Here is a 20,864-nt window from a genome sequence, read left to right on the forward strand (position 1 = left end):
CATTAACAATTGCTTAATGTATGTCGTTAATAAGGATATTTCTGGAATATTATGGTTTATTCGTATTACTGTAAGGTACAGTGCCCATATAAAAGGCATATTGAAGACAAATTAAAAATTGGGAGCGAAAGCCCAAAGTCGAAATAGACGTGTGCGATTGATTATGGCTGATATGGACTTAGAGCTGTCATTCAGATCATGCTATGTTGGCTAACGGGCAGTAGATAGCAAATGACACAATTTTGGACATTTATGGAAACTGTATAGGATATTTTTCCGCGCACGAAGTAATGTTGGGCAGCCATGGGATTCAGCCTGTTACACTTGTGTTAAACAACTCAAAAAACTGTTTCCTGCACTTGCCAACGAAATTGATCACAAAACTATCATTGCATGAGGTAACTGCTGCAAGCATCAACTTTGCATTAGTTTTACTGTAGATATTTTCACGTTTTCTTTTTTTAAAACCCTCTCAAAGTAACTGAGATTTGCACACAACGAGTCGACACAACATCACTACATAACGTCAACTCTTTTGATTTTGTTCCACATAGAATCAAATCCTCGAGCTGTCCTGGGATGACAGTCCCTCCGTGTTTCTCAGCTGGACGAGAGGAAGGCACGCGCAGCCAGCACAAGAGGATAATGTCGAGCTTTGCAGACAATTGGCGGATAAACTAGGACTCAAAGCGGGGGAACAGGTAAGGGAGTAACGTACTACTAAACAACATAACTTGACTGCATTAATTAATAGCAACCATGGTATGCACACACTACCCTTTCATTCTTTATGCTACTACTACTGGAATTAAATACCTGTTGTGTTGTTGGTTGTTCCTCTCAAGGGTTTCCTGCGACCCTGTCAGCATGTGCAGTCGGTTCATCAGGTGTACGTGGAACCCTTGTCTTCTGATGACTGGGAGATCTTGGTGGGGATACTCTTTTATCTTGACATGTCTGAAACCTCTTATGCTACTTACTTTATTGAACTGTTTGGTGATATGGCAAACATGCAGGTTGTTCCTCAAACAATTTAACTTCTGTATTGAAACACTTAGTCAATCATCAATACCGGTATTTAAGTGAGTTCATGTGATTTTTGACCGACAGGAACTTCATAGTCTGGCTCTGGAACAGCAGTTGCTGGGACAGATACGTGCGGTGTATGAAGATGGTATTTTCCCTGTGTGGGTGGACCAGCGAACCTGTATCTACATCAAAATTGGTTTGTATTACTCACCGACAGTCTGTTAATATGAGAACACATACTGTACACAGTAACTCATATGAGCTCGTTGGTAAGTTTATTCGGTGTGAGACAATAAAAGTCATCCTATTCTATTCTGCTCCATTCCATTCTCTATCTTGCACTGCAGCCTCTTTGTCACCAAGTGTGCCTTACGGACGTCTGGAGCAGTTCACGGAGTTGATGGTCGCTCCCAAAATGCGGAGCGGAGATCCAGGAACCTCTCTGGGGGCGTCAGCCTACCTCAACCAGAGCCCGAGTCCCCATACAGCCCATCCTCATGCGTCTGATCAGCCCCTCTCCAGCATCTCTTCTCTGGGTACCGAGACACAAGAGTCCCCGAATGACCAGCTGGATGTTAGTCAGGACAACCTAAACCAACAACAACAACAACAGCAATGGGGTGGCATTGCTGACTTTAAAAGCCTGCTAAGGTATGTGTTCACGGGGGGATTGGATCCAGCCAAGGAGCCTCCACCAGTCCCCAGCATCCCTGCCTCATTCAGCGAGTGTGTACTGAGGGTTTGCAGGACGCCCCCGCGGTTCGCCAGTCACCACTGTGCCATATACGGAGAGGTCCACATGCTGCCCCTGGGTCATCACGAGGTGCACCACGTCAACAGCAGGCAGCCTCTGATTACATATGGGAAGGTACATTTTTACTCTTGTCCTACTATATATACATACAGTACACATTTACCACACACATACACATTCTATATGATTTTATTGTTACTGTATTCATTTTATAGTTTTTTTGTTCGTTTGTTTGTTATTATTTATTGGCTTTTTTGTTTTTGTCTATTTCATTTCTTGCTGCTATATATTTGAGTCTTCTGCTCTAATTTTGAGTTGTATGTACATTTTTTACCCTTGTCCTACTATAAATACAGACAGTACACAATTTATTTAGCGTTCTTTATTGTGTTATATTTATTTGTCGCATTTATTTTTTCAATCCCAGACATTTCAGACGACCCCATTTAAATTCCAGGTGACCCCTCATGGTTCTCAACACTGGGGTCGGGACCCCATGAGGGGTCGCCTGGAATTCAAATGGGGTCGTCTGAAATGTCTGGGATTGAAAAAAGAACACTACATATACATATACTACAAATAAACACAATAAAGAATAAATAATTCTGATTGAAACACAGCATACAACCTCAGATTTTCATAAATATCTATAGGTTTAATAGCCTACAAATTAAGTCAGTTGTGGGTCGTGTCGTATGGGGTCCCCAGAAATTTGGAATGTCAAAATGGGGTCCCGAGTCAAACTGGGTTGGGAACCACTGCAGTACGTATTTACCACACTCTTACACATTCTATATGATTTTATTGTTACTGTATTCATTTTATTGTTTTTTTTTGTTTGTTTGTTATTATTTCATTGCTTTATGCTATATATTTGATTCTTCTGCTCTAATTTTGACCTGGGATAAGAGTAGAGTAGAGTAGTGTAGAGTATCATTTATTGATCCCGAGGGAAATTAAGGTGTCAAGTATCATACATACATAAATACAGAAGAAGATGCAAAGATATCATACACAACATTGCACATATATCCACCATGCATATATTCACAGGTTAGATATCTCTATCCCCTCCCACCCACATTCACACACACTCACACACACACGCACACGCACACGCACGCATGCACGCAAGCACACACACAGACACACAAGACGCATGCTTAAAATAAAAAATAAAATGTATTGTAATAATTATTATTATGATTGAAGATCTCCAAGATGGCATCTCCAAAGGAGGTGCGTGAGAGGGCCAAGCAGGCCATGGAGGGGAGGAAGAGGAGTGAGCTGAAACCCCTGGAGAGGAGGAAGTCGTCCAGTGGTGGTGGTGGTGCTGCTGCTGCTAAGGATGGGGAGGAGGAGGAGGTGGTGGTGGAGGGTCGTCAGGGGGAAGCGGAAGTGCTGGTCAGGGTGAAGTGCCACCTGGGAGATCTGGACGGGGATCATGCAGACTTCCAGAGGGGGGAACTGCACAGCGGCCGGCTGTGGGTGAGTTGTTACTTGGCAGAGTTGGGTAAAACTGATTTCAAATGATGCTAATAATATTATTACAGTAAATATATTATTATTATTATTAAATAATACTAGTAATATTATGATGATACTAATACAATGTACTAATAATATTTGTACTTTTGCACATATCCCATGATGTCACCTATTACGTTTATGTTACCTATTCGTTTGCACTTGTGCAACATATTGCAATCAAATGGTTTGGTAAATGTATGGAACAAACAATATAGGATATGGTATGGTGTCTTATGTCATTACCGTACTCGTTGTTCATGTCTTGCATTGACAGAATACAGGAACTACACCATACTGTATTATATTAAACTACGAAGTTCAGAATAGCTTTGTGTGAGCTCTACCGTATGCTGTGCTCTTACTCGCTTTTAGATTCCCAAGGCTTTGAGGAGCAGGTTACAAATCGATCTTCATTCCACGGTTCGACTGAAGCCAGTGAAATCCAATCCGAGAGTGGCCTTGTCCGTCAGGTTGCAGCCGGTACAGCCAATGGTATGTGTAGATGTCCTATTCACCATTACCAGTTTGACATGCCGATGTGACAAGGTACTTTAATGGCTCTTTTCCACTGTCGGTTTTCTGGTAGGCCTACAGGTCACCTGACACGGCTCAATCGCAAAGCAGAAAGTGGTGGCCGAGTCACACTGTGTCGAGCTGTAGGCCTACCAGAAAACGGCCATTGGAAAAGAAAAAGCATAAGTGTACTACCTCTTAAACTGCCATCCCACATCCACAGTATGTCCTATTGTGGGATAGTTAGGTAATAACTAGAAGGAGTCATTGAAAAAGTCAAACACCCTTTACAGTTCTCTCATGACCTAGGCCTTAATGTCTTCATTGTATTATTCAGCTCTGGATATTCTCAGTATTCTACAGATGGTTTGTGTTCTCGTTTGTGAAAGTAATCATTCCCATAGATAGATCATTTTGTGATCATGTGGTTCACCAGTGTCACAAACAATAGAATTCAACCTTCCAATGAAATTCTACATCTCTTCAATACAAGTCCATAATCCTTCCTGTTCTCCCCCTTTGACCTTTGACCTTTCCCAGGCCCAGGCGGAGGGAGAGGAGGAACTCCGCACCAGCTTCCTGGAGTGGCTTTATGCCCAGAGCCACGAGCCGCTCGTCTGCCTGACCGCTCGCTCTGACCACATCCTCCTGCCCAGTGGAGAAGGTACAGTAGCTTAGCGGCCAATGTAACGATGACCGCTAACAGAGCTCACCGAAACGTTGTATTAAAGTTTGTTGGTGGAATGGACAGTGTGCAGGATTTCTTTGCACTTGAATGACAACCCCACTGGGATAATATCCTAAGCACCTGCCCAACTACAGAGGTGTGCAAAAGCGTCTTCTTGAACTTTGACCCCCCCCCAGTGTTGACTTGAAGCTGGCGCCTATGCTGGGCCTGGTGTTTCAGAATGGCCGCTTGTTAAACAAACCTAATAATAGGCGAGCTTTGACTAACAATATCCACAGTCACATTGCTGAGGTATCTGATATTAATGTGTTGTTCAGAGGGTGATGGATACCGCTCTCTTGACATACAGTTCATTATAAACAAGTGCTTTTTATGCTGTAAAGTAGATTTCATCACTGGCCACATTTGTTTACCTTCTCAGGAAAAGCAGAGTTTGCCTTGACCGTGTTGAAACCAGACCCTTCTGAAAAGGACGCAGAAGAACTTTTCTTTTTATCAAGCGTGCTGCAAAAGACAGACATTCAGGTAATACACTTCGCATTACTATAATTTCTTTAAATATATTTCCACATTTCCACAATTACATGCAATCTAATTTAGATTCAGATGGGGTATTGGGTTTTGCTTTTCATTTAAAAAGCAAATGCAATTTAATTTGTGTATAAATCCTGTGTAATACTTATCATGTTACATGTTAGATAAGTTCAGTAATTAAAATAATGACATTCTTTCTCTTTGATGTTGTCATGTAGGTTGTCCTAGAGCCACTGAGCTCTGACTCCTCTTCCCCTGTGAGGGATCCTGATGAAACTCATGAGGATTTCCCCTTACTCAGTCACCTCGGGTAAGATGGAGTACTGTGTTCTGCATTTTGCAAATGGTTTTCTCTTGACAGCAGAGCATGCATGCGTGATATTTGCAGACACTTGTTGTAATGGCATTAGAAAGTGTGCCCTTGCTTTTCTATGGAAGATGTTATCCAGTGTTTGTCTCCTCCTCCTACTACAAGAGTCTGTCTCTTTTGTTGTACGCAGGGCTGTGGAGGAGATCAGCCGTGTGGCGTTTGAGCACGTCTCCCACAGCCTCATGGGAAAACCGCTGTCCCGGGAGCTGGTGGCTGCTGGGATTGGACTGCGGAGTGGAGCGGTGCTCATCACTGGAGCCAAGGTACAAAGAAGACTTTGGATTTGTTTTCTTTTCCTCTCTCTCTCTCTCTCTCTCTCTCTCTCTCTCTCTCTCTCTCTCTCTCTCTCTCTCTCTCTCTCTCTCTCTCTATCCCTCTTTGAAAGTGACCTTTGAACTCAGGAGCTGCCTGTCCAAACCCGGCTGAAGCATGCGGCTGTAATCAGGCCAGGGGTCAGACAGACAGTGAAAACCCTGTCACAGATTTGATCTAACCAACTCTGATTCAACTGAATATAATCAGTGATCAGCTACTCTATGACGTCAAATGGATGGCAGGATTTTTACTTTCTAAACCTGGGATTGACTTTAAATGCAACCTGAGATTTTCTGATCAAGCCATACCTGCAAAACAATTTTGTTATGAATGAGTTTACAATTTCATTCAGTCTTTTTTTCCCCATGCCATTTCAATCTTTTCAGGGAAGTGGGAAGTCTTCCTTAGCCAAAGCAGTCTGCCGGAGATCAATAGAGGAGTTGGATGTTCATGTTGACATAGTAGATTGTAAGATGCTGAAAGGTCAGACTTCCCTCCATTTCTTCTTTCCCACTTTTGCCAATTTCCAAAAAGTCACATTTTTCAACGTTTTATATGGTAACACTATATTTTAGGGACACATCTATTAGCACTAATACATAAAATATTAATGCATGTGTAAGTAACTTGTAAGGCATGTACTAAGCAAAATAAGACAGTTGTTAAGCATGTATTCACAAATGTCTTGTTCATGCACAATAAGGGATTTATTACCATTATAACCTTAGTAAGGACCTAGTAGACCTAGATTTCTATTTATGTGTAAGCAGTAAGGGCCAGAATACAATGTGTATAAGCTCCTGGTACACTGTGTGAACAAACCCTGAACAGTGTGAAAACAGATGTGGAATAAGGGTCCCTATTCTAAAGTGATGCATTGCTCAGCCCAGATGGCTTAGGGCCCCCGCACTACCTAGGGCCCCCACTCTACGCCCCCCCCCGGGAAGCAAAGTGTAAGAATATTTCAGATTCTACATTAGTCTCAGTAGGTATGAAGATCTCACTTATTCTACTCATTATGTTAATGAGTGATTGGAAGCAATATATAGCAAGGATTGGACGTAAAGTTATCAATGACGGTGGGTGGTGAGATGTCATTTTTTCATACACAAATTAGTTTTAATTGTAAAAACCCTACAATAAATGCAGAATATAACGATGAGTAATAGTTTGGAAGCGAAACTAAGCTATTCCTTTCTGATAAATAAGTTAATGTTTGAGAAACTTAGCTACAAGAAGTGCAGTGCATGATGGGTACGCCCTTAGTCAGAAATGCAATGCATGGCCAATGCAGCAATGATAATATTTCTGTTGTTACGTACATGGCAAATTGTTTGGATAGCAACTAAATTTCACAAGTGAGGGGAGGAGCTAAGGACATAGGCTCAGAGCTGGGTAGGTTGTCTGTTGGCCTAGATTGCGTACCCATCATGCACTGCACTTCTTGAAGCTAATGTTCTCAAACATTCACTTAATTATCACAAAAGAGTAGTTTAGTTTTGCTTCAAAACTATTATTCTAATGTTCTGCATTTATTTTGGGTTTTTTTACAATTAAAACTCAGTGGTACATGAAAAAAAATTACATCTCACCAACCCACCGCCATTGACAAGTGTACGTTCAATCCTTGCTATATATAGGCTCTTGTTACCTCCCTCTCATTGATATGAACAAGAGAAAACTAGATGACTCAACTAAGTAATCATTAATTATTTGATATACCCTTACACTTTGTAGATCGGGGGGGCTAGGTAGTGCAGGCCTGGGTGGTGTGGGGGCCCTAGGACTTTGGTAGTGCAGAGGCCCTGAGCCATCTGGGCTGACCAATGCATCACTTTAGAATAGGGACCCTTATTCTGCATCTGTTTTCACACTGTTCAGGGTTTGTTCACACAGTGTGTCGGGAGCTTATACACATTGTATTCTGCCACTTACTACTTACTAATAAATAGAAATATAGGCTTACTGGTCCTTACTAAGGTTATATTAGTAATAAAACCCTAATTGGGCATGAACAAGACATTTGTGAATACATGCTTAACAACTGTCTTATTTTGCTTAGTACATGCCTTACAAGTTACTTATACAGGCATTAATATTGTATGTATTAGTGCTAATAGATGTGTCCCTAAAATAAAGTGTTACCAATAATTCCAATTAATGACAAATGCTTTTCAAATGTACTCCTTTTTTTGCTTCTCAGGGAAGCGAGCGGAAACGGTTCGGCAAAGGTTAGAGGAGGTTTTTGAGCAGGCGTTGTGGAGACAGCCCTCAGTGGTCCTGTTGGAGGACCTGGACATTGTCACAGCAGCTGCTACCTCTCCAGAGCACGAGCACGGTCCTGATGCAATGATCCATATGCACATTGCTCAAAGTACGACACCAGTTTAAAGTGGTAACAGATTCTACTTGTGGGGGAAAAGTACTTCAAATAATGTGTAACAATATTTAAAATAACAACAAGCATGAGCAGTGCCCTGACTCAATCCTAGTTCGGCACATTGCCCAACGTATGAGACCATTTTAAAGTGTTAAAAGGACACTGTGTGAGATTTTTAGTTGTTTATTTCCAGAATTCATGCTACCCATTCACTAATGTTACCTTTTTCATGAATATTTACCACCACCATCAAATTCCAAGTATTCATTATGACTGGAAAAATTGCACTTTTCATACATGAATGATCTTCTCCATCGTCTTTGACCCCTCTCCCAATCGTTCTCTGTACTCTCACACTGTCCTGTACTGATAAAGGCCAAAAAGCCCCCCCCCCCCCCCCCCTTCAGCTTACTCTGGTTTATGATGATATCTTCGTGTCATTGCTCAGGTCTGAAGGATGTTGTGGATGATGTGATGGAGCGTGGCAGTCTGGTGGCGCTGGTGGCCACTGCCCAGAGTAAGGACTCCTTACACCCCTCACTCAGAGAGGTGCAGGGGACCCACTTCTTCCAGACCACAGTCCACATTCAGAGCCCAGATCAGGTAAATGGATAACTACCCCACACAAATACCTTGTTAGCTGATTGAAATTAAGTGCTGGTTGAGCCACTTGAGTCATTGTGAGCACACCCAACACTCATGCAGAATACCATTGTGTGTATATGGTTCTCCACTCACGCAACTAAAGGAAGGGAAGATTGTGAATTGTTTGGCACAATCATTTTCTTTTTTAAAAAACGTGATATCAATATTGACTGAAATAATCGTGATAGTAATATTTCCCATAATTGAGCAACTCCCATTGTCATTGTGACAGCACTCCACAGCACACAAGTGTTCACTGCACACTGCACACAACGAAATTGCATTTTAGGCCTCACCCATACAAGGGGGCAGCCCTCAGTGGCGCCCCAAGGGAGCAGTGCGGCGGGACGGTACCATACTCAGGGTACCTCAGTCATGGAGGAGGATGGGGGAGAGCACTGGTTAATTTTTCCCCTCTCCAACCTGGTGGATCGAGAGTCGAACCGGCAACAAGTCTGACGCCCTAACCACTTACCCATGACTACCCGCTTAGCCATGACTGCTATACTACACTAATCCAGAACTTCTGCTTGCTCCCAGGACCAGAGAGTGGAGATCCTGAGGTGTCTGATGCTGAGGAAGAGCAGCCTGTCTCCTGACTGTGTGGAGGCCTTGGACCTGGAGGCGGTGGCCAAGCAGACAGAGGGCTACGTGGCCCGGGACCTGGCTCTGCTGCTGGAGAGGGCAGTACACGCCAGCGTGGTCAACAGCAAAGGACACAGCAGCGCTCTGGACAGGACTGGAGGTACGGAGTTATGTCATAGATTAGATTTTTTTTTTTTTTTTTAAAGGGACACTGTGTGAGATTTTTAGTTGTTTATTTCCAGAATTCATGCTGCCCATTCACTAATGTTACCTATTTCATGAATACTTACCACCACCATCAAATTCTAAGTATTCATTATGACTGGAAAAATTGCACTTTTCATTCATGATAAACAAATACATGATATGATTTCATACATGATAAACAAATATTTCCTATTATGGTCCAAATAGTCATATTTGCAGCTAAAAATGGCTATTTTAGGAAATTCATTAGGCGGACCATGGAGAAGATCCCCCTTTTCATGTATGAAAAGTGCAATTTTTCCAGTCATAATGAATACTTAGAATTTGATGGTGGTGGTAAGTATTCATGAAAAAGGTAACATTAGTGAGTGGGCAGCATGCATTCTGGAAATGAACAACTAAACATCTCACACAGTGTCCCTTTAAAAAAAGAAAGTAGTGGGAGAGCGAGGGAGAGGAGGGCAGGGTCAAGAAACGACCTTGGGCTGGAATCAAACTCGGGACTCTAGTTGTGATAAAATGATGCTGCTTTTTATTGTACTGGATAGCCTCAATTACAGAGAAGTATAAAGTAAAGTGAAGTAGTACTCTTACAGTGTATTTCCTTTATTAGGTACTGTGGAATTACTGGATCATAAACTATATAAGAGGATGTAATGGTGTTGTATAGTTACATCAGTAAACGTTCTTCTACTTCTTCTTTATACATCTCTGCTCAATCATGACCATGTATTGTAAGGTCAATACGTGTGTTTTGTATCCTGTTTTTGTCTTTACTTTCCACTGTCCTGGGGGTGCATGTCTCGAAAGAAAAGTTGTTAGCCTGTTAGCAACGTGGGTAGTTGCCAATGGAAAAAAGTATTGAAAACAACAAAGTAGCTAATGTAGTTAGCAACTACGCTTTCGAGAAACGCACCCCTGATCCCCTTTTAACTTGACAGAGCTGCGGGTGACCTACAAGGACTTTGTGCTGGCTCTGAGGGACTTCACCGCCCCCTCGCTGTGGAGTGCCGAGCTCCACTCTCCTGGCGTGGCCGGCATGGAGAGTGTTGGAGGACTGGGGCCCGTGCGGCAGATGCTTGAGGACACCATCTTGCTGCCAGCCAAGGTATGTACTAGAGATGCACCGGATCCTGATTTTTAGGATCCTGCCGGATACCGGATCCACTGCTTAAGATCCTGCTGGATCCAGAACCAGATATCATATCCTACAAAAGGGTTGAAACATATAGTCTACTCGCACATGTGGGCCCTTTTAATTACGTTGGCTCAAACTATTTTTTAGACTCATTGGCTTATTGCCACACTACCTGAAATGGCCGCTTCCAAAGGGCTTTCACGCCATACAGTGATTGGGGTTGTGAAAGACTGACTGGAAAGCCTAGGCTAGAGATGCACCAGATCCTGATTTTTAGGTAACATACAGGATACCGGATCCACTGCATAAGATCCTGCCGGACCCGGATCCTGTGAAAAACTCTATTATCCTGCCGGATCCGGAACCGAAACCGGATCCGGTGCATCTCTAGTATGTACAGTGTGCGAACAATTGCCAATCATGGGATTAGGAAATTCAAAAAAAAATCCTCTCACAAATTTGATCCAACCAGCTGTGAATCCTACTGATCCCCGTGAGCACCTTTACAAGACCAGGTAGGACCTGGTATTAAAGTGATACTGTCCCATTTTTTTAAATAACCTTATTTTACACCTCTCCTTGAGTCAAATGATTGGGTTTTACTGTACCTTTCTCCTGTACGTTCAACTATTCTCTGGGTATGGCAGTACAAATTACCAGCTAGCCGCCAGCATAGGACTCAATGTTAACTACTAGCTTGGAGGTAAACTTGTACTGCTACACAGTCTCACCCCAAGTAGTCAATATCTGAGTACCTTTGACCAGACTGCAATTTTTGACGTCTTGGGTATTCCTTCCACGTCACATTTTGACTATGTCCTCAAAGGCGCCCCCTTGTGGCAGCATAACGTCATTGAGGTTAGGTTGAGGAATAGGTTTAGGGTTAGGCCACATAGTCAAAATGTGACGTGGAAGGAATACCCAAGACGTCAAAAACTGCAGTCTGGTCCAAGGTAGTCAGAAATTGACTACTTGGGGTGAGACTGCGTTGTGTACTGCCGTACTCAGAAAATGGCAGGAAGTACAGTAGAAATGTGAAACTCAATCATTTAACTCAAGGAGAGGTGTAAAATAAAGTTATTTCCAAAAATGGGACTGTATCAGTTTGTATCAGTGTATCCAGTTCTGTTGGAAGGAAGCTGTGGTTGACAGGGTTTGTTCCTACGGTACAAATCAATATGAGAAGCCTGCAGACAGAAGTGCTGCTCAGGGGTGCCTTTCTCGAAACTGTAGTTGCTAACTAGGTTAGCTACTTTGCTGTTTGCAGTGCAAATCCCCATTGACAACTACCCAAAGTTTCTAACTGGCTAACAACTGCGATTTCGAGAAACGCACCCCAGAATTATGCCTTGGCCTGAACGAGAATCATTTTCTGTCCCCACTCCTGCCCCAGTGGTGTAGTCTATGTAGAACTACTACTTCTAAATTTCAGTATACCCACTTAGAATTGATTGATCCATTGTTTTGAATAGCGCAAATATATACAGTATACCCACTTCAGAAATGCTCAAATATACAGTATACCCACCATAAAAAAGTAGACTACACCACTGTCCTGCCCCACTCATATCAGTGTCCTCTGAGAGTCCTCTGCAAAGTTTTGAGTCTCCTGAATTGTCTCTAATCTACAGAAGTTATCATCTACTCTGAGTTTAATGAGGTTGAAATAAGAATCAAGAATCGCTGGTAATCACTGCAAGTTTAATCACGGTCCCTGTACAATCCCGAGGCACTCCAAAATCTGATTGAGACGCTCGCTCAGCCAAGGTCATACATTACACATCCCCATCTGTAGGAGGGCAGATAACAATTTTCAGTTGCCTCATAGTTTTTCATCTCTCTCGCTCTCTCTCTCTCTCTCTCTCTCTCTCTCTCTCTCTCGTGTGCACTTTCTTTCTCTCTCTCTCTCTTTCTCTCTCTCTCTCTCTCTCTCTCTCTCTCTCTCTCTCTCTCTCTCGTGTGCACTTTCTTTCTCTCTCTCTCTCTTTCTCTCTCTCTCTCTCTCTCTCTCTCTCTCTCTCTCTCTCTCTCTCTCTCTTGTGTGCACTTTCTTTCTTTCTCTCTCTCTCGTGTGCACTTTCTTTCTTTCTCTCTCTCTCTCTCTCTCTCTCTCTCTCTCTCTCTCTCTCTCTCTCTTTCTTTCTCTCTCTCTCCCTCCAGTACCCCTTGCTGTTCTCCAGCCTGCCTATTCGTCAGTGTACTGGCGTGCTGCTGTATGGTGCTCCGGGTACAGGCAAGACCCTGCTGGCTGGAGCCGTGGCCAAGGAGAGCGGCATGAACTTCATCTGCATCAAGGTACTACCAAAGAGGTTGGATATATAATAAAGAGGAATCGAAACACGCCCACTCAATGCAAAAGCGTGTGCTCAAAATTCGGTCTCCTAAGGGGGCGTTGTCCCTCCTTCCCTGTCCCTCCTCCTTTTCGTGGTGTTTGCACAAGACGTGCGCTACCGCCATCTACAGCGCTAAGGGGACTCCATTTATTCTCAACCTCAAAACTCCGAAGGTCTCCTAATCGAAGGTCTCCTGAAGGGGCGTTCACCTGATGTAAAGTGGATACCGGAAAAGAACCCGCCTGTTTTATCTCCCTCTCATATACGATTCTCTGGTACTACTCTATTAGTCAGGCCACGCCCTCCTAGTGACGCAACACCTTCGGCATTGCTTCTAGTCAGGCCAAGAGCAATGTAAATATCGTTTCTGATCTCCAGAAAAATTGGGAACTCCAGCCACTTTTTCGGAAACCAGTCAACCCGTGGCAAACCTAGGGAGGCGGGTCGACCATGCCGTTTGGGAAGCGTTAATGGTTATGCCCTTGGTCAGACCAAGTCTCGAAGAGATTTGAAAGTCGATAATAATCAGGCTACTAAAAATTGCGATGCCCAGGCTGACAGCGGGCAAACTGTATTGTTTTCTCCACCGAGGTGGGACATCAGCAAAGTGCCAGTCCACATGTGCAAGTGAAGGATGGGACTACTTGGCATACATATGACATGACCGTGCCATAACGCAGTCATGCATACATTTATGACATTGATATCGTGTTTATGACTCATCCATCTATGACTGTGTCATGACACTGTATTGACACTATTATGTCATACGTATGACGCCTTAAAGTGTAACCGTAGTTCCTCTCGTCTATGAGCGCTCCACCAGGCCGAGCTCCGTTTCATCTTCCAGGTTGATATGACCCTCAGACAACATCCTCTGCACTGTGTTGTTTACATTGATCTGAGGTTCCATTTTAAATACAAATAGTACATCTCACTGCTTTGGATGACTTGTTGCCCTTAGTGCCTGCTGTTAATTAAAACGAATGCACTGAGCCATCCGAAATGTTCAATTGCATAGCAAATACGCTCCCAAAATATTGCACAACTCAGCGTTTTCTAAACTGCTCTTATTTCGCTGTGTTATCATTGCAGGCTGTGAATTGGGCCTGCTTCCAGACTACACAATTAAATTGAGTTTTCATTACATTCCTCTTTTTGGCCAAGGACTGGCTTCAAGCCAGAAAAGAAAAGTGTACAGAATTATACAGTACGAGTAGATACATACACTTGCCCTAACTGTCCCCTCTACCACATCCTTACCCAGTCATGGGTAAGCGGTAAGATTGCCAGACTTGTAGCCCAAAGGTTGCCGGTTCGGCTCCCGACCTGCCAGGTTGGTGGGGAGAGTAATTAACCAGTTCTCTCCCACATCCTCCTCCATGACTGAGGTACCCTGAGCATGGTACCATCCCGCCGCACTGCTCCCTTGGGGCGCCCTCTTGCATGGGTGAGGCATAAATGCAATTTCGTTGTGTGCAATGAACACTTGTATACTGTGGAGTGCTGTGTCGCAATGCCAATGGGAGCTGGAGTTTCCCAGGTGGGCTTTCACAGCAGTTTTGAATCGCTGATTACAATGACTGATTACAATGTATACTTACTGATTACAATGCATACTTCTGTAACACACTTTTGCCTCAGTTCGATATGTTCGTCATATATACTTATTGCCTAGTATTGCATAGTATTGCATTGAAATACTGTATCGATAAGTTTGCTATGTTATGAGTTTGCTGTTACCAGAATGGTAATGATACTGTATTATCCATAGACTCAGTGGTAATGTCATGCTGGAGTAGTGTCGTGCTATGGTAGTTAAAAGTTTTTCAATGAACAGTAAACCTATTACGCACAGAGCAGAAGGCTGCGCATTACGAGGCCACAGGGCAAAATAAGGCTCCCGTAGGCCTGCGTTATCTACAATAGCACACAGTCTCTGCGGTCTCCAATGGGCCAATGTACTTGATCAGCTTGTAGAATACAGTATAGTCGAGCCCATCTGGCCTTATTGCTCGCTCTCTCTGTCTCTCTCTCTCTCTCTCTCTCTCTCTCTCTCTCTCTCTCTCTCTCTCTCTCTCTCTCTCTCTCTCTCTCTCTCTCTCTCTCTCTCTTCCCTCCTGTGGTTCCCTACACAGTAAAAAAACAGTGTTATTTCAACACATAAAGAGTACTCCGGGGACCATGTAGAAGATGCTAAAATTGACTCTCTAAGAGCATAATTAACGCCACTACGTTTACTGCGTGCCCGTGTCCTGCCCAGCGGGATTGGGGGAAGGTGGGGAGGAAGGGGGTGGCAAATGCCAATAAAGAAAGAAGAGATACTCGAGGCGTGATGAATGGCTTCATTTAGCACCTGGCACTGCTAATACCAATGAAATGTTATTGGGCTTGGGCGCGGGGAGTTTATGATTACGCCGTGGCGCGCTCGTAAAGGGACACTGTAATCTGCTCAAGGTGTTTTTATGAACTCTCCTTTTTTTTTTGCTCTCATTTCGCTCTCTTCTCCCTCCTCCCTTCTCTTTCGAGCTCTCTGTGTCCTTTCTTTCCTCCTCTTCTTCCCTCCTTTCCTCATCTTATCCCCCCTTTTCTCATTCTTTTTCTCTCTCTCTCGTTCTCTCGCTCTCTTTCTCTCTCTCTCTCTCTCTCTCTCTACCTCTCTCTCTCTCTCTCTCTCTCTCTACCTCTACCTCTCTCTCTCTCTCTCTCTCTCTCTCTCTCTCTCTCTCTCTCTCTCTTTATCTTTTTCTCGCCTTTTCACACAGGGGCCTGAACTTCTCAGCAAGTACATAGGAGCAAGTGAGCAGGCTGTCAGGGATGTCTTTCAAAGGTCAGCCTTTCTTTTTAACACACACACACACACACACACACACACACACACACACACACACACACACACACACACACACACACACACACACACACACACACACACACACACACACACACACACACACACAGACACACAGACACACACAGCCTCATGCTTCGGTCCTTTGCATTATAATCTAGATCCCCAGTCCCCTTTTTCTTGCTTACTACTTGTTAAGTACATATTTGTAGTTGGATCTGTAATGTTAGGTGTGCTAACATTGGCCCAATGCTGGAGCAATGGTATACACTGCCAGCCCTGATGATATGCTTCTGATTCTTCGAAGCAGTCCAGGTTTTAACCCATTGCAGCCTGGAGATACATATACAGGTTCAGGTATAACATTCAGGTTCTTGACATTTGAGGGGTTTGTTTTACAAATGTGGGTATGTTAGAACTGAATGAACACATTATACTGCAAAATGAGGGTCCTAGCTTTTAAATGCAACTTATTTCATGTTTGTATGTGCTTCAGAAGCTGAGGGCACCCTTTCCCAAAAAGGGCTTAGGCTAAAATGGGTTAAGTAAATTATGTACTCGTGAGTCATACATTTATACTTTGAATAACATGTGTAGTGTTATTAATAAAGGTTATACAAGTGTAATGTAGCAGAGTGATGTAGCAGAGTATTTGATCCATTTTGGGTCTTTGGTGTGATGATGTTAGAAGGACAGAATCGCACACGATGATTGCCTGCGTTTTGCTGGCGTTAGTCTGACCTGGCGTTGCCTGTGTCCCCTCTCTCCTCTCCAGAGCCCAGGCGGCTAAGCCCTGCATCCTCTTCTTTGACGAGTTTGACTCTCTAGCGCCCCGCAGAGGCCACGACAGCACCGGCGTCACCGACCGCGTCGTCAACCAGCTGCTGACACAGCTGGACGGAGTGGAGGGCCTGCAAGGTGTGTGTGTGTGTGTGTGTGTGTGTGCGTGTGTGCGTGTGTGTGTGTGTGTGTGTGTGCACGTTTGCATGTGCAGATTTGTGTCAATTGTCTCTATGTCAAAAGAAGTTTTTGTACATTGGCAGTTTTTTTTTGTCATTGATTTTTGTCACTGAATTGTCACTCTGTATTATTAGGACCAGAAGTGTAATGTAATATTAGGAGTAGAAATGTAATGTAATATTAGGAGTAGAAATGTAATGTAATATTAGGACCAGAAGTGTAATGTAATATTTCCTGGGCTAAACATTGAGATCTCATAATAACCTTCACGTCTTAACTGAGCTTGTTGTTGTTGGGTTGTATGTTTTGATGAGTGTGTGTTTAGGTGTGTATGTGTTAGCTGCCACCAGTCGGCCGGACCTCATAGACCCCGCCCTGCTCAGACCGGGCCGCCTGGATAAGTCCCTCTACTGCCCTCCCCCGGACCAGGTTGGTACTCACTAAAAGTTCAGTTGCTTACAGTGTAACTCTTTTGACCAACATGAAATTGATAAACCCCTTAGCGCAGCACTATGGCTCTCTAATGTCATATTAATGTTGTTATGATGTAGTTAAGCTCAAGTACAAAGATCAGGTGCTCACAATAATCACAGTACCCTTTGAAGGAAACCCTGTAAATTCTGTTTGAGTGAGCATCTTCACAGACGTACTGTATAGTTTGAGTTCTACACAGATCGGGTACTTAGGGTATCCATTTAAGGAAATGCCTCAATAACACTTTCTTGTAGAGTTTACATGTGGGGGTCACTTTTTGTATGTTTTTTTTTGGGCTCAGACATCAGGTGGAACAACCACAGCTAATGCCAAACGGTATGATGCGTAAGGCGACCTAACCAGAGAGACTGGATAAGAGAGAGGTTCCGTTGGCCCATTGTTTCCGGGTTCTACTATCGCAAGGGGGAGAGGGGGGGATCCCCCTTCAGGCAGACCTAAGGACTGTACTATTCATTCTAGGACTATTATGACACACACGCCCCTTTAGGCAGACCCATAACCTGGTCATGTTAGGTGCCCATAGCAACCTATTACGTTGGCATATCTCCATAATACTTCTAGAATCTCTGACCTCTACTGTACTGAACTGTAACTCGGTGTTCTGGTTCTGTTGCCTCTTCCAGGAGGGTCGTCTGGAGATCCTGCGTGCCCTGAGTCGCCACATCCCCCTGGGGGAGGACGTGGACCTGGAGGAGCTGGCGGTCTCCACGGACTCCTTCACGGGGGCCGACCTGAAGGCCCTGCTCTACAACGCCCAGCTGGAGGCCATCCACAACAGCCCAGGGGCCAGCCTACTGCAGGTGGGTACTGTAACATCCACAACAGCCCAGGGGCCAGCCTACTGCAAGTGGGTACTTTACATTATATTATTACATTACATTACATTACATTACATCCACAACAGCCCAGGGGCCAGCCTACTGCAGGTGGGTACATTACATTACATTATTATATGGTGTGACGTAATGCTCCATTCATTTCAATGGGGCTCCCCAACGTTCGCACGTCTGATATTTGAGATAACGGACGGGCTGGTCTATATCAGACCGCTGTCAATGGCAACAAGACTTTTCACTGCTAAAGCGACTTTTCAACAAGACTCTAATCAGCTGCTGTGATAGACAACACCTGTTGTCTAGGCTACCTGTTGCCTAGCGGTGTTCCACAACGGCACTGTTTTGTTTTGCGCAGCAACAATCTTTTGACATGAAACATTATAATAAACTTAACATTAAATAAAGAAATGTCCCCGCCATGTGTGAATCATTTAAGTATATCCATATAATAAGCGTCGGGGTCTAAAGATTCTCTCTGTCGTGCTGCTATTCCACGGTAGCGACCTTCTCGCCGAACGTTAACCCTTACTTATTACATTACATTACATCCACAACAGCCCAGGGGCCAGCCTACTGCAGGTGGGTACTTCCCATGGCGCATTCAGGCCAGCTGAGAACCGTGCCGGTGCCCGTTCCTACACCTACCCGCGAACCGGCCGTCGTGTTCACGCCAAAGATTTTAGCTTTTGCAAAACGGAAAGTTGGTTCGCAATGCGAATCACAAAATACTTGGTTTTTCTCCACGAACCATGGCGACAACGTGGCCGTCGGCAGGTTCATAAGAGTAACACAGTCACGTGCGGAAAAAGTTCAGAGCCCGGTATGAACACGGGCGGTTCGCAGATAAGCACTTCCAAGTTCTGAATGTAACTGGTGCGGGCACCGGCACCGGCTACGTTCTGGTCGGCCTGAAAACGCTACCAGAGGAAAGCAATCCAGCCTACTGCAGGTGGGCACCATCCACTCCAGCCCAGGGGCCAGCCTACTGCAAGTGGGTACTTCCCAGAGGAAAACATACCCAGGTTCAGAAAGTAAAAACCATGGCCCTGCCTTGACTCAAACAGTAGGGCACTGCACTGTCATGCTGGGAACCCGGGTTCATTTCCGGTCCCAAGTTGATTTCCCGATCATTCCCCTGTCTCTCTCCCTCCCTCCCTCCCACCATAACTTAGGTATGACAAACTTTTTCCTTCTAGATGACTGAGAGATTCACCAGTAGCTCTTGCAAAGTGTGTAAAGTTTTCATTATCAACTGATTCAGATCTGGTTGGATCAAATATGTGGCTGGGTTTTTTTTTACTTTTTGTACCTTGGATTGACACCTTTGAGCATGTTATGTTAGAGTGCTAGAAAGTGCCACAGTCTGCACCCACTGAGGATCCGACAGTACATACAACCCACACAAACACGGACTGTTTCCTTCTGTACACTACTCTACATTTCGCACTGCAGTGCAGCGTAGCACACATATTTGATTTTGTTTATCTCTTTTTCTCTTTTTTATCCTTTGTGTTCACCTGTCTGTCTCTCGAGGAGTTGGGCTTAAGTTGAATAATAACATAATAACAAAACAACATAATAATAATAAAACAAATTAACCCATTGATGCCTGATGTTGCGTTGTGCAACATTGGCCCTGGCGCCTGGAGCTGCATTACGCAACATTCAAGCTCATGAGTTTTGAGACAACTTTGTTAAAGATCTCTGTTGGTTTGAAAGAGCACATTCTAATGAAAGATGAGGGTCTTAGCATTTAAATGCAACTTAGTGCATATTTTTATGTGCTTCAGAAGCTGAGATGTTTAGGTTTTTATAGGCTGAGGGCAGCTTTTCTTAAAAAGGGCTGAGGCATTCAGCACCCTTTTTTCAGGTGCCTTAGGCATCAATGGGTTAAAGAATCGACAATGAACGCTGTCACCTGTGTCTCACTTAGGAGTTGGGCTCGGGTTCGGACAGCGACGTCAGCCTGTCCTCCATGATCTTCCTGAACCCCAGCAGCGGCTCCGACGACTCTGCGGGGGAAGGGGACAGCGGCCTGGAGCCCCCTGCTGCCGCCGCCGCCACCGCATCGGGGGCCGCCATGCTGCTGGAGCACGCTGGGGAACACAGCAGACGCGGCGTCATGCAGGCCAACGCCTGGAGACTCTACTTTGGCAGCTCCTACGAGTCCGAGCTGGACAACCCCTCCCCACCTGACCTGGTGAGTCATTAGAGTAGAGTAGAGTAACTTTATTGATCCCCAGGGGGAAATTAAGGTATCCAGTAGCTTACATAAATAAATACACAAATACACAAAAGCCCACGTGGACATTTCAAGACAAAAACACAGGAATAGTCATCAGGGTGGGGAAAATAAAATAAAATAATAGAGATAATAAATGTAGAAAAGGTAATTGTGCAAAAAGACATTCTGTGAGTTGGGATAGACCAATGCAGAAAAACATAGTTAAGGTAGACAACAAGTGTTGATGGATACATCTATGATATAGTATAGTATGTAGAAGTAGGCAGTGTACAGAGTATGATAGGGGTTAAAAATTCTTACAATGTCACAGTAAAGTACAGGTAAGTGTATTAGGCAAGCACACACATTAGCCTGATTATCATCGACTTTCAAATCTCTTGGAGACTTGATCTGACCAAGAACGTAGCAATTTCCCAAATGGCATGGGTGAACTGCCTCCCTTGGTTTGCTAATGGT

The 20,864-nt window shown here is 44.1% G+C and overlaps 1 protein-coding gene across 1 annotated transcript; it reads left to right on the top strand.

The window, feature by feature from the left end:
• The first annotated feature begins 211 nt into the window (after positions 1 to 211).
• Positions 212 to 20,375, top strand: LOC134436761 (peroxisomal ATPase PEX1-like). Its single transcript, XM_063186112.1, has 22 exons — positions 212 to 398; positions 555 to 701; positions 846 to 929; positions 1,111 to 1,225; positions 1,377 to 1,897; positions 2,996 to 3,271; positions 3,686 to 3,805; positions 4,367 to 4,490; positions 4,936 to 5,039; positions 5,267 to 5,358; positions 5,549 to 5,681; positions 6,120 to 6,216; positions 7,937 to 8,107; positions 8,562 to 8,716; positions 9,299 to 9,503; positions 10,492 to 10,658; positions 12,849 to 12,983; positions 15,787 to 15,851; positions 16,648 to 16,790; positions 17,158 to 17,261; positions 17,951 to 18,127; positions 20,097 to 20,375. Exons 1-22 carry the CDS (start codon positions 291 to 293, stop codon positions 20,373 to 20,375), a joined length of 3,522 nt encoding a protein of 1,173 aa, XP_063042182.1. The 5' UTR covers positions 212 to 290.
• The last annotated feature ends 489 nt before the right edge of the window (positions 20,376 to 20,864 follow it).

This window comes from Engraulis encrasicolus, chromosome 20 (genome assembly GCF_034702125.1).
Source record: "Engraulis encrasicolus isolate BLACKSEA-1 chromosome 20, IST_EnEncr_1.0, whole genome shotgun sequence".
Lineage (NCBI taxonomy): Eukaryota > Metazoa > Chordata > Actinopteri > Clupeiformes > Engraulidae > Engraulis > Engraulis encrasicolus.